We start from the raw sequence: 16,651 nt of genomic DNA, 5'->3' as shown, positions 1-16,651 counted from the left end.
TTTAAAATGAGCATGATAATAATAGTTATACTGCCTATTTCATTGGGTTATAGTGAGACTGCTTACATACACTTTGTAAACCTTAAACCAAGGTGAAAATAGAGAAAAATCACAACGATGCTTTTAAAACATCGTGACAAATCCAGTTGACTTGTGCCCTGAGTACAAGCCTCACTGTTTTTCTTTGGTCTCTCCTTTCTGCATCAGGCATTCTCCAAAAGTGGTAAAAGCAGCATCTCAGGTCCTAAACAGCATGTGGCAGTACAGAGATCTGAGGAGTCTCTACAAAAAGGTAAGGTTTCCTTGATTCTCTAGGTTGCTGAGGTACATATTGACATCAAGACAAGTGTTTAGGTATACAATGGCTGACACCTGTTGGCCAGAAGGTCTCCAGCCACTTTGACTGTCCTGAAAGTATAGCCAAGTGTCTGGAAGAAAGGGAGCCAAAAGAAGCATGTCACAAAGTCCATGAACTGGAGTTCATGAGCTTTATTCATAAGAGCCCTCAGCCCTCTCTATCAGTCAATAAATCCACAGGGATTTATTAAGTGGCAAACACTGTAGCTCAGGGATATAATTGGTCTTACTTTTACACACTTTTCTAAAAAGCCTGATTATCTGATTTCTCAGGACATACTAGATTAGAAGTGGTAAATTCTATTGGAAGTTGGGGCAGGAGTGGGAAGGAGTGGATGTGATTAGCCACACTGATAGCTGCAGAGTATTATTTTTTTTTGGAACATTCAGTCAGGAGTCAATAAAACTGCAGGGATTGCTTCCATTTTTGTCTTTTTATCCCTATCACCTGGCATTGTACACCTGGTACATTGTAGCCATTTAATGAATTCTTATTGCTTAATTGAGTTGGATTTAAATCCCAGATTTAGTACTTACTAACTTTGTGACCATAGGCATGATCTCCCAAAACCTCAGTTTTTCCATCTGTAAAATTGGGATGATACACTACCTATCTCACAAGGTTGCTAAGGGAAAAACACCTTGTAAATTTTAAAACACTATGTAAATGTGAGTTACTGTTATTTAAGAAAAACAGGAGGAAACCAAAATCATTTTTAAAAGAGATAAGAATTTAAGAGGATTTTTCTGACTATTTTAGCATAAGTTAAAGCTATCACACCTCAATAATCTTTCAGGACATCACTCTATTAGAACATAATTGGTGTTCATAATGATGACCCTAGACATCAGGGGAAAAAAAGGTTAAAATGTGCTCTGCATGTTCTGTTTAAGAAGGCTGAAATGTGGAATACACTTTAAAAAGACTTTCATCCAAAATGGTTAGAAAACAATTTTTGGCACTTCAAGATTAAAGTTTAGCCATATTGAAGCATTCATGTTGAAAACTTTTTCCCTAAAAATGCCATTTCAAAGAAGTCTAATTGTCTTATAACTTTATTTTTTTAAATACATCAACAGTGTCCACTTTAAAATGTTTTGAAGAGATGGTCAAATAATTCTGAAGGCAATTAGAGATAAATAGTTATCAATCATAAGTAAAGTCAAGTTCTCAAAAGTGTATATATAAAATAATTTATTCATGATGATAGATTAATGTACTAAATTGTCTCAGTCCTATAACAGGGTACGTTCTCCATCTGGATAGGGGGTATAAATGGAGGAATATCATGTATCTCCAACAGTATCTACCACTACCATACATGTCCCTACACATGTGTCACAACCATTGTGATCTCTGTTGTCCTCAGTATGAAGAAGAGTAGCAAAAATCAATGTCACTGATTAGGCCTTGATGCGATGTGGGAGCCTAACTGGACAAAGGGAAATGGGGGCAAGCAGGAAGCTAAGGGCCTAGGAAAGATACCTGTTTGCTGAAGGGAAAATCACTCCTATTCTAGGCCAATAGGAAGGAGAAAATTTAATAAGTTGCTTTAGCGAGTTATCCAATCTGCTTTTAAATTTCCCCAAGGTCTCCTATTACTTCCCTTAAGACATTCTAATAGTTCTCAAAATTTAACCTATATATTTCTTTTTCTTAAGATTATCTCTTTAACCCTACAAGAAGAAATTGGTTTAAATTGAAACAGGAGGGATTTAAATTAAATGTTGAGGAGAGCATTCTAGAGCATTAGATGCTAGAATAGGTTACTAAGCTTGTAAAATTCTCTTCCCTGGATATTTGAAGGTTAACCTGGGTTCCTCATTTATTGAAGTAGTTTGGATGCAGTCATACATAAAGACAAGAAAGGTCTTCTCTTGCATGTTCCTTGGGGCAGGAATCATGTCTCTGCATTTCATTCCTTTAGCATACATTTAATGAGCATCTGATATGTTAGGTGCTATAGATCAGAGATGCCAAACATACAGCACGTAAGCCACATAGCCAACAACAATGATAAGTGCAACCTAAACCAAATTGCAATGTAACTGAGAAATATTTAACAAAAAAATTTGAAATACAATAAAACAAAAATAATGTATTTTAAAACTAAACCAACATGTGACCCACAGGGATCCTTATATATGGTTGAGTGGCCCCTGATTGTATTTGAGTTTGACTCCATTGCTGTGGAAGATAGAAAGTTGTGTCTTAGCTTTTATGCTTTTGCACCATCAGTATGGTGCCGTACAGTCAGAGGTGAACTGGCTAGAGAGTCAGAGGATCTGGGTCCAGATCCCACTTCCATTGTTTCTTGTGTTCTTATGTTGAATACATCAAGCAGCTCATTTTATCTCTAGGGCCTTGGTTTCTTCAACTGTAAAATGAGTGGGTTGGACTAGTGTAGCAGCAAGCACCCCAGCGTCCCCAGGGTGGCTGCTAACACAGGTTCTTGGATCTGCTTTGATAAAGGAAAGCAACTCAAAATGGGTTAACAAGCTTATTTTAATCAGTCAAACATGTATCATTTACCTAGTTCAGGGGAAAAAGGTCAGCACCCCGAACTTCAGAGTATACAGACAGAATTATCAAGACAAAAACAGATCAAGTAGACAGATTTCCAAACTGTCCAACCATTACATCCATACCAAACAACATCTGGGTTTCAAAGCTGGGGGGGCTCTGGACAATGGCTTTCCAGAGTTTCATCTGATCAAATCACAGAACACTTCTCAAAGTGAGCCCCAAAACAAAGCTACGCATCAGGGCTTATATAGCCTTCTCCTGGCTCAGAGAAGGTAACAACCTTATTGACCCACTGGCCAATCAAGAAGTATCTACTGAAAAACAAGCCTCCCACCCCAGGCTCCAGGTGCACTTTAGCCTAGGGGCAGGGAAGATCTTACAAATTTACATTCCCATTACAACTAGTTAATTATATAGACATTTATTAAGCATTTACTATGTACCAGACATTGTGCTAAGTGCTGGGAATTACAAATACACATGAAAAGAAAGCCAATCCCAGCCCTAAGGAGCTTACAGTCTAAGGGGAAAAGACAGCCCATAAAAGGAAGCTAAAAAGTGTAGGAGGTAGGAGAGAAGGGATAGAGCACAGGGGGCATGATGGAGAAATCCAAAAGCAGTATAGCTAGTAGAAAATGGGGAGAACGGGCAGCTAGGTGGTGAAGTGAACAGAGCACCAGCCCTGGAGTCAGGAGTTCAAATGTGGCCCCAGACACTTAACACAAAGACTAGCGGTGTAACCTTGGGAAAGTCACTTAAGCCCAATTGCCCTACCTTTCCCCCTCCAAAATGAAAATGGGGAGAAGGCCCCCTCCTTAAAGGGAACCCATGGCCCTGCCCTCTAGTCATAGGGTCTGATTAGAGGGCCAAGAATATGAATGAAAAGTGAGTGCCAAGGTAAGGCTGATTCAGCCTGGAAGGATAATGAGATTTCCCGATGATGAGTTTCCTGGGGCAGGAAAACATGATGGAGAAGTTCAAAAGCAGTGGTAGCTGTGGGAAATGGGAGGGACCAGATGACATTTGAAGTTGCTTTCATCTCTCTTCCAGACTTGGAGGTCTCTGAGTCTGTTTTCTTTTCAGACTGTGAGCTTATTTTCAATTTGAACACTTAAAATTCCCTTCCTTCTCTCAGTTTCTAGATAGCGAATGAAATCTCTAACAATTATTTTTGTTTAGCACTTAATGCAGCACTACATTTAACTAAGGTCTTCAAAAGTACCTTTTAATGGTGATGGTGATGATGGAAGACCGTGAATATAAAAATAGGCCTCAAGTTCCCATAGCACCTGTGAGACCTCTTTAGCCCTGCAATTATTTTACCTGCTGTAGATGGATCTGAGTCTTTTGAACCTTCTGTGTAAATATTCAATTGTATAGACTATAGGGAAGGAGAGAGAAGGAAGCAAGCATTTTTAAAGTGCCTATTAGGTCTTAGACAGTGTGCACAGTTGTTTTTCTTTCTAAATAAATATTTCATTTGATCCTCACAACAACCCTTTTAATATCCCCTTTTACAGAAGAGGAAACTAAGGCAGAGATGAAGTGATTTTCCCACAGGGTCACACCACTAGTAAGTACATGAGGCCACAGTTGAACTTCCTGGTTCCAGGCCCAACACTGGAGCATCATCTAGATTAGAGATAGGAATTTTATAAGTTATCACTTTGCAGAGTTTTATATCTTTACCTAAATACCTGATTTCTTTCATCTCTTCCCCTATATCATCACCCTTTCAGCTTGCTGAGTTTCCGTCACAACATCTAGCCCAGTAGAGCTTTATATTTCTCATAATGATGATGTACCAAACAAGAAAAGTGCCATCTTTATTAGAGTGAAGTAAAGACTCTAATTCCCAGTGGGTGGGGCTGGCTTGCTTTAATGTAGTTTCTACTTGTGAGTAGCTCAAAGGTAAATTAGATTAGATTGTTTCCAGAGGATAAATAAATATCTAGGTCTTCTTTTTTAAAACCAGACATATAAAATGATTCAGAAGAGAGGAAACGAGATGAAAATGTCAGTATCTAAGAAGGAATGGAAAAATTGGATCACTGTAAATGAAATGAGGAGACAATAGAGAGAGAGATAAACAATTTATACCTTATTTGCTATCTAGTGTCACTCAATAAGTTCTGTAAATTTTTTCCCTGAATTCCAAAGTTAAAATAAGGAGAAAAAGATGACATATGGGAAGAAACTCTGGCACCTCTCATGTTAAAATGCTGTATATGAATTATTGCCTCAGTACTACTTTTCTAAATTTTTCAAAACTTATTTTTTTCAGTGGTGAAATGTATATAATAAATATAACAGATAAGTTAAAAGGGAATGAAATCTTGAAAAAGTTATTTTTTCATCTTGTTACCACAGATATAGCCTTAAGGCTCCGCTTACTTTGAAATGAGCATAATCCCCAACTGGGATTCATTTTAGGAGAAATCTGATTTTTTTTTCATTCATACCCCTCTAATTATTCAATGAAATAAAAAATTGGCAACAGTGAATGACATTAAAATTAGTAAACTTATTAAGGGTTAGTTGGGATCAGAAAATATGAAAGCCTTTCTTTGGAAATTACATTTAAATATGTTTTCATCACAGTTTAGGATACAATAAGTAAATATTTCCAATCAATATACTGTACATTGAAACCTCATTATAAAGCTATGCAAAAGATTGGTGTTATGGAATCCCTTCCTGGTAAGCCTTCCTCACAATTAAGCTTTTTTAGTAGTTCTGTAATTAAGCCTGTTTTGATGACAGCCCAAGACAGCATCAGTTTACATTGAATTTACCCTAAAAAGTAATAGTGTTTTAGTGAGATGCCAATGTAACAAGACTTCCAATCTCTGTGCCACCAAATGTTGATGGCTGGTTCCAGTCTCTATCTATCATTTCCATAGAATTCATATATTTTTGAGCATATGCATTGAGCAAGGAACTGTGATCAACATGTTTATAAAAAACGAATATAGAGATTCTTCCAGAGCTGTAGTCTTACAAGTATTTCTGAGTCCAGATGGAGATCATGAGAGGGATAGTGTAGAATGTTAAATGTCCTGCCTTTCTTTTACCTTGATTACAGTTAAAAGCTAAGAGAAAATAGAATTTTAACAGAAAAATAAAGCAGGGGTCCTTAATAGAACTGGTCTATAATTTGATAATTCAAGGGACTCATAAGTAGGATAGTTTTATAAACTCTAGTGATAATGATATAGTAGAAAAGTGATTGACATGGAATCTGAAGACCTGGGTTCATTTCTGAGCTCCACCATTTACTCCCTGGATAGTCTGGGGCAAGTTGCTTGATTTGAGTCTCAACTTTCTCTTCTGGAAAATGAAGGGATCAGACTGAATGATCCCAAAGTTCTCCTTTAGCTCTAAAGTCTACAATTTCAAGCCACCTATTTGCAGCCTAGGTGACTTAGTGGAAAAGGTATTGGACTTAGAGTCAGGAAGACCAGACTTCAAATCTGACCTCAGACACTTAGTCACTGTGGGACCTAGGCAAATCACTCAATTTCTCTCAGCCTAAAATGAGCATAATAATAGCACCTACATCATAGGGTTGTTGTAAAGATCAAGTGAGAAAATATAGGTAAAGCTCTTTGCAAACTTTCAAGTGTTACATAAAAATGTTAACTATTATTAATGTGTCTCTACTCTGAGTACTGAGGAAATGCCTCAAAACTTTGAAGTTCTTTGAGGAAACCATACTATTTTTTTTTCATCATACATGCCCTAGAATCAAGGCACAATGCTTTGTTCAGAAGAGGTGCCTAATAAATGTTTGTTGAATTAAAGTGAAAATTAGCACTATTACCATGTTAAATTTGATAAATTTGATCAGCACAGCCAAAGTCTCTGGACAGACTATTATACCATGTAGTCATGCTTTCTAGATAATAATGCACTGGTCCTTTAAAATCACAACACAGAATATTAGGGATCATCTTTTTAGCATGATATGAAAAATCAACCCTACACAAGTAGTCCCCACTCCTCAGTGTTTCACACTCCAATGTTCCTTCATTTAGTGTGATCTACTTAGCACCTATGCTTAATAGAGTAACATCTTTGTCTCTCCTTATTAATGCCCTTCTGGACTTCAAAGATTGCTTTTAAAGACTGCTTTCAAATTTGAGAATGATTATAAATTCTTCAGATTGCTAACCTGAAATTATCAGTTATTAAATTAAATAGCATTTATTAAGTACATGCCAAGGTTGTAGAGATCATTCATTCTTTATTTTAACAAATAAGAAAACTGAGGTCCACCTAAGTTTAATAACTTGTTCCTCTGAACCTAGGTAAGGGGCAAGGTGGGCTAGGACTCAGATGTTGATGTCCAGTTCAGTGTTATGTCACATCATGCCATCTTCAGTTGCTTAGAAAGGTGTTGCCAAATATGGGGCCTTTCTGCTTCAGTGAATTGATGAGACTCACTTGTAGCTGATATGAAAGATATTTCAGCGTTGTATGTAAAGAACTAGCCTTGGAGCCAGGAAGTCCTGGCTCCAATTCCCTCTTCAGATACTTCTAACTCAGTAACTCTGACAAGCCATTTAACCACTTGGTGCTTTAGGCAACTCTCTAAGACTACACACTGGCAGAAGGCATTTTCTCACCTGACATTTTACTATACCAATGAAATTACAGGCCTAATTCTCATACATATCCATATTAGTTCCTGTTATAAAGTTTTTCAATAGTGTAAATATTTCCTTCAGTCTGCTTTCTTTAATTCTTTTGCTTTGTCAGTTCATTCTTTTTTCTTTCTTTCTTTTTTTAGAGGGGGGTAGGGGTATTCAGATTTATGATTGTAGCAAACTCCCAGCAAGGAAATTTCCTGTATTAATTCACACCAGCTTTGAATTTATAGAGTTGCCTGCAAACAGAGATGATAGTACAAAGATAAACTTTGTCACCCATAATGATAAGAGAAATTAAGAAATGTGGCCTGAATGTTAACAAAGCTGAAAAAAAGAGTAATATTGGTGGATAGTTGGAAATAGTGATGGAGACATTTTCATTAAAATATCTAGGTTTTCTGATAGCTTAGCTTTGGCTTCCCCCTACCCCACCCCACAATATTTCTCTTGCTATAAAATCATTCTTATTTGTCTGTTCACTAATTAAACCTCTTACTTCCTTTTCCTTTTTTATAACATTGTCTCTGAAGACTTGGGTTCATCATAGAAGTGCCTTTTCATTTAATGATATGCAAAATTGAGGGGCAGCTAGGTGGCCAGTGAATAGAGCACTGGCCCTGGAGTCAGGACAACCTGAGTTCAAATCTGGCCTCACACACTTAACACAAAACTAGCCATGTGACCTTGGGCAAGTCACCTAACCCCAATTGCCCTACCTTCCCCCCTCCAAAAAAGCAAAAAAAAAAAAAATCGAAAGGTTTTTCATTAGCAACAAATACATATTCCCTGCTCTTCATATACCATGCTTATGTATGTATGACTAACTGAATGTTTTCTCATAAACACAAATTCAATAACACTTCTTAATTTTGAAATTTCAGCATTCTACATTTCTTTCAAGTTCTTATTTACAAGGTAACCACCTAGAACATGTACCTCTTTATAACTAAAAAAGTACTTGACCAGGATTTGGTGGTCAGTTGTTGAACATCAATTCACAATGACCTATGGACTAAGGATATATAGTAACTAATGACAAGTATTAATACTTTGTATTAAAATTTTTATTGAAATACATTATATAATGTGTATATGTATATATATAATTATACAATCATATGTTCACATAGGCAGCTTTTGGGGGAGGGGAAGACTTTTAGAGAAAGGTAATGAGTTCATTTTGGGACATATTGAGTTTGACATATGAGATTGGAGGTAGGGAGAGAGATTTGGGCTGGACAAAAAGATCTGAGAATCATTAAAACAAAGTGGTCACTGAAACCACAGGAGATAATGAGATCACCAAGTCAAATAGTATAAAGGGAAAAGAAAAGAGGGCCCAACCCAGAGCTTTGGGAGACCCCTACGGTTAGTAGATATGGCCTGGATGAAGAAGATCCTGCAAAGGAGACTGAGAAGGAATGATCAGATAAGTAAGAGGAGAAGCAGGAAAGACCAGTGTCATGAAAGCCTAGAGAGAAAAGATTATCAAGGCTCTGCTACCTTTTCCCCTCCATGGCAGGTAATTAGGATATTTTGGTGGTCCCTAAGGAGACGGAGAAAAGGGTAACCGAGAGACAAAGAACTGAGTAGAACTCTCAGCTTGTCCAAATCAGTTTGTTTTTCTTGTTTTAGAATTATAGATGGCATGCCCTAAGTCCCCTAGTGTGTAGTCAGCTCCCATGTGCTCAGAGTTTGCCCTCAACCTTCCTCTCTCATGATCCATTGAAAGTTGTGCCTCCTCCCTATGGTGTCTCTATAGATGATTTAGCCATTGTAAAGATCCTCCCTAGTTCTGGATCTCTTGATTACCCTTTTCTCATTCTCCCCAGGAATCGTGAGAATATCTTAGTCATCTAGCATGGAGGGCAAAGGGTAGCATATCCTTGATACAAGGTGACCGTGTACATTAGATATCAGATGGTCTTTATTTTACTTGCACACACACACACACACACACACACACACACACTTTTTAAATTAGAAAGGATTCACAACCCCCAGATAGTCAACAATTAATTGCCCATTTCTGGTGAGTCCCACATTCATCCCAGGGATTTATAAACACGACCAGCTTTACAATACTGACTTAAAGTTTTTGTATCCCTTTACAATAGGAAGAAACAAGATCACTAGCAAGGCAACACTATCTTTCTAATAAAAGTTTCTTCTTCACCCTGATGGACCTATATAGACCCTCAGCCTTGTAATACAAGAGATGGAAAGTGACAGAGAAAAGAAGGGAAATGAATGTGGGGTTTATTAGACAGCTTTCCTCTCCTCCAACATCGGACCTATACCATACAAATTACTCATGGTAGCAATGGAGAACAAAGTCTAATTTTTTTTTTTGGCCTCTCTGTATCATGGATCAATCACTTGCTTGTCCTCTAGCTCTAGAATGTTAATTTAGAATCATTGGTTCTAAGTTCAAATCTCAACTCCACCATTTACTATCTGTAAGACCTTAAGAAAATCACAACTTTTATGGGCCTCAGTTTTCTTATTTCTAAAATGAGACAGTTAGATTGCATGATTTCTAAGGTCCCTTCTAGCTCTGTTAACCTTTCATCTGATTCAGTCCAGGAAATCTTGACATTCCCATGAAAGTCTGAGACATCAGGAAATCTTGATATTCCTAAAGGAGGCTGGAATTTCAGGAACTCAGCATTCTAGAAAAATCTCTTTCTCTGTCCATGAGTCTGAGTCATGTGGCTCTATCCTTCCAGGAACCATAGGCCATTTCTCAAGTAAAATGGGTGAGCTCACTTGAGACAGCTATGTACCCCTACCCCAAGACTTCAGTTGATATCTCCTAGTATATGCTATTTAGGTGATTTTTCCCCCTTCTTCTACTCTCAGGTCTCTGATTCCTATTCTATACTCAGATTTCTATCTGAAAAAAAAAATTCTACAGCTCTGTCACTTCCTTTTTATAAGCCTAACAGTAAGGAATAGATCCAACCCACAACAACCCAAGCCAACCAACTTGTTCCCAAACATGGAGACTTAACCATTCATCCTCAAAGAAGCAAAATACCCAGGAGATATCCTCAGTCCTCTCAAGGAAGCCCAGTGTTCAGTTTCTATCAACTGACCCTTTCACTAAATACACAATCATTGGAGTAAAAGAGCACTGAACAATTAGGAAGGTTTAAGGAAAGTCTTCTCCTCTGAAATGGCACCTGAGCCGAGCCTTTCAGGAAGCTATGGTTCTAAGATGCTGGGGGAATAAGGAAAGGACCTTCTCACTGGGCTTATAGCCTATAAAAAGAGATACATGTAGGAAATAACATACCATGGTTAGGAAATAGCAATAAGGTCAGTTTGGTGTGAATATAGAATTCATGGAATAAGCATAGATAGATACTGTAAAGAGAAATGGGGACAGTTTGAAGGATGGATGTATTTGAAGGGAAATATGATTTTTGGATATTAATGGTTAAATATCTAAAGAAGGTGGAATCTGTAAAACATTGGACTTTGATCCAGAGAAGACTTGAGTTTGAATCTTGCCTTTGTCATGTACTGTCTAACAATGAGCAAGTCAATTAGTTCCTCTTCAGTTTCTTCATCTTTAAAATGGGAATGATAACTGTAGTAACAACCTCAGAGGAATTATAATAATAAAATAGTAATTAGTAATAATAGCCAGTGTTTACATAACAATTTAAAGTTTACAGAGTGCTTTGCACATATAATTTCATTTTATTCTCATGATAATCCTGTGAAGTCAGTACTCTTATTGTCCTCATTTTTAATACATACATACATACATACTTATACATATGTATGTATATTATATAAATGAAACTCAGAGAAGAGCTATTAAGTGTAGGAGATGGAATTCAAACCCAGATCTTCCTGTTAAGTCAGAACTCTACCCACTGAGTCACACTGCCTCCTATGGTGAGGATTAAATGAGATAATGTACTCCTAGTACCTTCAAAAATTAGTTCTTTTCTCAATGAATCCATAGACACACTTGCCACCTCTTAAAAAGTATGAAGTCATGTTTCCTTGAATGGAATCAGTACATTTTCTGTTACCACTTTTATGAGAGAAATAGAAAATAAAACTTATCTTTAAATGCCTCTCATTTTATTGTGTGGAAAGATAGACTCTTTGGTTGCACAGAACTTTCAGCAAATGAATAATGAACTCGGGAGAGTCAGGAGTCTTGCCCTTCATGCCTTGTCTCACTCAGTGCTTACTTTTCTCACAGCTATTTTATTCATTGCATTAGATCTTGCCATCATTGCACTCACAAAACAGGAAATCAATAATTAATTATGGATAGGTAAAGTGATGCCTGACTGATTTCCCCACGTCCCCTGAACCGTACTCTACCAAGTGATTGGGCACAGTTATCTTGCAGTTTTTCACTCCAGCAGATTTTAGGAGCCTGGCCATTCTTGATAAATCAGCTGTTAGCTCTGTGTCTCCTCCAGCCTGAAATCAGGAGCTCACAGTTAAAATCTCTACAGTGATTGGTTGCATCTTTCCCATCCAACTGACAAGATAATAACACTAGTAAAAGAATGTTGAATTCAAAAGAAAGCTAGAAAGATAATTTGAAGCATTTTAAATGGAAACACACAGCATAGTCAAGAGTCAAGGTCTGGATCTTGAAGCTTTGCAGTAATCACTGTAGAAAGGAAAGGGAGAAATGCTTTCATACTTCTTTTGGCATGTTGACATTTTGAGAATTAATAGACCTTGCTTTCAGAGCATTGAAGATAGTGAGGAGAAAGCAGTAAATTCCATATGAAAATAAATTAAACTCCTGAATTTGGAGATGTCATTTTTATCAAAGAAATTGCCTACATGGTACTTACTAATCCATATTCAGTGCTGGCAATTCTTTACCAGTAAATTATGGGAAGACCTACAAGTCTTTTACTTTTCTTTTCCTGAGCATAAAATCTTTTTGACAAGATTCTAAGACAACCTGAAATCAAGTTTCTTCAAATTTGAAGTTCCTTTTAAAATAATAATAGTGATAACTCGCACTTATGCCTACTTAATACTACATTTATATGTAAGATGAAAAACCTAGATAGGGTTAAACTCAGCTCTGTTAATATCACCTTACATAACAAGCTGGTCATTAAGTATATGATAACTTTGTTGACAAATAAAGTCTTTCCTTCAGGAGTCCTCCTGACCTCTCAGAGACAATTCTTAGATACTCACTGCACATCATGACGCTTGTCCACATACAAAGGCACCAAGAAGGGTGCGGAAGCAAAAATCAATTGTGCAAAAGTGGAAATCAATGCACATGACAGCTTCTAAAACATGAAGTGACTATGGCCAATAAGTTATAAACACCACTGGGATGCATCAGAAAGTTCAAGGAAATCCAGTTGTGAGGCAGCAAAGCACAAAGCTTCTTTCACGCCTTTTCCCCCTAACAGATATTCTTCTCCTTATTATTCTTTACCCAAACTAGCAAAAACACAAGACCCAAGTCAGGCAAAGAGAAAGCACTGAAGGAGCACAAATAATGACTGATGTTTATATAGCTTTTTACAGCCCTTACTTCATTTGATCCTTTTGACAACCCAGTGAATAAGTACAATTATGCTTATCCCTATTTACAGATAAGAGGGTAAGCACTTTTATAATGTCTACTACGTGTCAGGCAAGATTACAATTTTCTCATTTGGTCCTCACAACAACCCTGGGAAGTAGGTGCTATAATTATCTACATTTTACAGTTGAGGAAACTAAGGAAGAGGTTTTGTGACTTGGCCAGGGTCACACAGCTAGTGAGTGTCTAAAGCCAAATTTTAACTCGGGTCTTCCTGACTCCAGGCCCAGTACTGTATTCACTGCATCACCAGCTGCCTACCAGAAGAATAAGGATATTTGTGTGGTACAGTACAAAAAATTCAGAACTCAGAGAACTGAAACACAGTCATGGGACCTGAGTTCAAATTTTGTTTCTACCACTTAATTGTACAGTGTTGGCCAATTTCCTTAATGTCTCCGGACCTCAGTTTCACATCATTAACATAAACATAAACTAAATTACATCTTCAGTTCTATCTATATATCTATAGATATATGACTCTATATCTATAATCCTATGATCCTGTGAAGCTCAGAGATCTTAAGTAACTTGCCTAGGGTCAGAGAGCAATTAAGTGTCCAAGACAGGATTAGAATTTGGTTCTTCCAGGTCCAAACATTACCTCACTCTGAAATCCCGGTTCTTCAAGGACCTGGGCAAGAAATTTAAACTCTCTGTGTCCAAAACTCCCCATGCATGAATAGAAGATATTCAGTAAATAAGCGTTCATAAGTGTCGAGTTACTTGGCTGGAGGGGTAAGGGGAAGAAGGTTGTCAGCTTGAAATTATCGGATCTTATAGGTGTCATATGATACTTCAAAGTTTATAAATTGCTTTACATACAATTATTTAAAGTCTCACAACAGCCTTCTGAGATAAGCTTTACAACTGACTTATTCCAGTTTTACAGATGTAGAAACTGAGGTTAGATTCAGAGAGGTTTATAAGACCTCTCGTATGCTCATAGTCTCACAACCAGTTAATGTCAAAGGCAGGATTGGCAGCTCCCTAACTCCAAGTCCACCACTCTAGCCACTATGAAACATTACCTATAGCAGCTAATTAAATCTGATATGGCTTCTTACATGCTCACAGTTATTTTCTCTCTTTTCCCACATTTTGATTCTCTCACCTTCCTTTAAAAAAAAGTGAGTACCTATTCAACAATAAATCAACTTAGTATTTTTAAATTTTTGTTTTTTAATTATGAACTTGACAAGCCAACAAATATGAGCATTGCCTCATAGAAAGAATAACAGAAAAAGGATTGTATATGAAACTATGAATATCTATTATGTGAGACCTGTTTTTTTTAGGGTAATTATTAAATTTAACTTGATAATGGTTAACACTGGCCTCCTTGACTCTGATCCCTTCAGAACTTACTTCTAATCTCATCTACCTTTGTTGTTTTATAGATACTCTTTCATTTTTATTCTTTTTTCAAATTATCAACCCCCATTGTTACCCTCATAGACATATATTTATACACTCCTCCCCCAAAAGAAAAGCCCTACTTCATAACAAATAAGGCCAGTCAAGCGAAGCAAATCCATATATTGGTACTGTGTGCAAATGTATACTTACTCTGTTCCTCTCTACTAAGAGTTGGGGAAAATGCTTCAGCATCAGTTTTTTGTAGTCATGACTAGTTAATGTATTGATCAAGTCTTATGTCTTTCAAAGTTGTTTTCCTTTACAGTATTGTGCTCATAATACAAGTAGTTGTGGTTCTCACTTTCTTCTTTATCAGTTCATATAAATTTTCTCAGTTTCCTCTGAAATTATCCCTTTTGTCATTTTTATAGCATTATATTCATATGCGATAATTTGGTCAGCCATTCACCAGTTCACAAGACACTCCCTTACTTTCAGTTCTTCACTACAAGTAGTGCTACTATAAATATTTTTGTACGTAAGAGAATTTTCCCTGTATCTTCAATCTCATGGGGAGGAGGATATATGGCAAATAGTGGTATTGATAAGTCAAAGAACATGAATACTTTAGTAACTTTTGGGCAGTAATTCCAAATTTCTTTTGAGAATTGTTAGACAAATTCACAATTCCACCAAAAGTATATTACTATGTGTGCCTTCCGATAGTCCCTCAACAACTGTCATTTTCCCTTTATGTCATTTTTGCCAATCTCATGGGAATGAAATCTCAAATTTGTTTCCATTTGAATTTTTCCTGTTAGTAATTTGAGACATTTTAAAAATGTGATTGTTGATATCTTACATATCTTTCTTTGAGAGTTGCCTGTCCATATTCTTTGCCTGCTTCAATCATCTGTTGGGGAATATCTATTGTTCTTATGTACATGGATCCTTGGATGTCAGAACTTTCTCAAGCAAATTCATTCCAAAGATTTTGTTTTACAGTTTACTATTTTCTTTCTAATTCTAACTGTTTAGATTTTGTTTCTGCAAATACTTTTCAATTTTATGCAATGTAAATCATCCATTTTATCTTTTAATCACCTAATTGTTAATTAAGTCACCTAGTAAAGTGCTACATAACATAGTGGATAGAGTGCTGAACCTAGAGTCAGAAAGACCTGAGATCAAATCTGGTCTCAGATGCTTACTGGCTATGTGACCTTTGGCAAGTCAATTAACCTCCACCTGCCTCAGTTTTCTAAACTGTAAAAAGGGAATAATAATAATACCACCTGCTTCCCAGGGTTGTTGTGAGAATCAAATGAGATAATACTTGTAAAATGCTTATTACACAGTAGGAGCTTAATAAATTCTTGTTCCCTTCCTTCCTTATAACTGATTAAAGGTTAGTTGTGAGCTGCAAGATCTTCATTCAATAATAAAGATTTACTTCATTCCTCCTACATGTCAAGCACTATATTATACACTGACAATATAAAGACAAAAATGAAGAATTTCCCTGCCTTTCAGGGATTAAAACTTATTAAGGGAAAACAACAAGTATATATAATTAAATAATAATTAAATGCATGTAATTATCATTTACATATAATTAAATACACAATATTTGCCAAATACAGACAATGAAACATCAGGGGTACAGGAAAAAGAGGGGAGGAGGGAAGGGAATAGCATTTATATAGCACCTACTATGTGCCTGGAGCTGCACTAAGTGCTTTAAAAATGCTATTTCATTTGATACTCACAGCAACCTTGGGACATGGGTGTTGTTATTATTCCTATTTTGAAAAATTTGGCAAAGAAATTTTGAAAATTAATGCAAAAGCAAGTAGACATTAAATGACTTACCCAGGGTCACACTACACAGATTTGAACTGAGGTCTTCCTGGCTCCAGGACCAGTGCTCTATCTACTTAACTACTATCTAGATGCCTAAAAAAAATTTTTTAAGTTGTTACTTCTTTCCATGTATATTTTTGAAGTCATTGCACATTTTGTTTTTCATGTTCTGCTCATTCTGTTCTGCATAATTTGACATGTTTTTGCATATATCTCTGAATTCTTCATATTCATAGTTTCTTATGTTGGAGTAATAGTCCATTACATTCATCTACCCCACTGTATTCAGGCATTCCC

At 36.6% G+C, this 16,651-nt stretch overlaps 1 protein-coding gene across 6 annotated transcripts in view; it reads left to right on the top strand.

Annotated features, from left to right (window-relative positions):
* CTNND2 (catenin delta 2) overlaps window positions 1–16,651 on the top strand; it is a 1,206,354-nt gene that overhangs the window by 1,136,005 nt on the left and 53,698 nt on the right. For all 6 annotated transcript variants that reach the window (XM_069077188.1, XM_069077207.1, XM_069077216.1 and 3 more), the window contains one exon: window positions 208–292. In XM_069077188.1, the coding sequence (XP_068933289.1) occupies window positions 208–292 (85 nt within the window). The remainder of the gene's footprint in view (window positions 1–207; window positions 293–16,651) is intronic.

This window comes from Petaurus breviceps, unplaced genomic scaffold (assembly GCF_028583685.1).
Source record: "Petaurus breviceps papuanus isolate PSGF00001 unplaced genomic scaffold, PetGlider_PUasm1.0 151, whole genome shotgun sequence".
NCBI classification, from domain to species: domain Eukaryota; kingdom Metazoa; phylum Chordata; class Mammalia; order Diprotodontia; family Petauridae; genus Petaurus; species Petaurus breviceps.
Note: the sequence above shows the minus strand (reverse complement) of the source record. Positions and strands in the feature narration are given on the sequence as shown.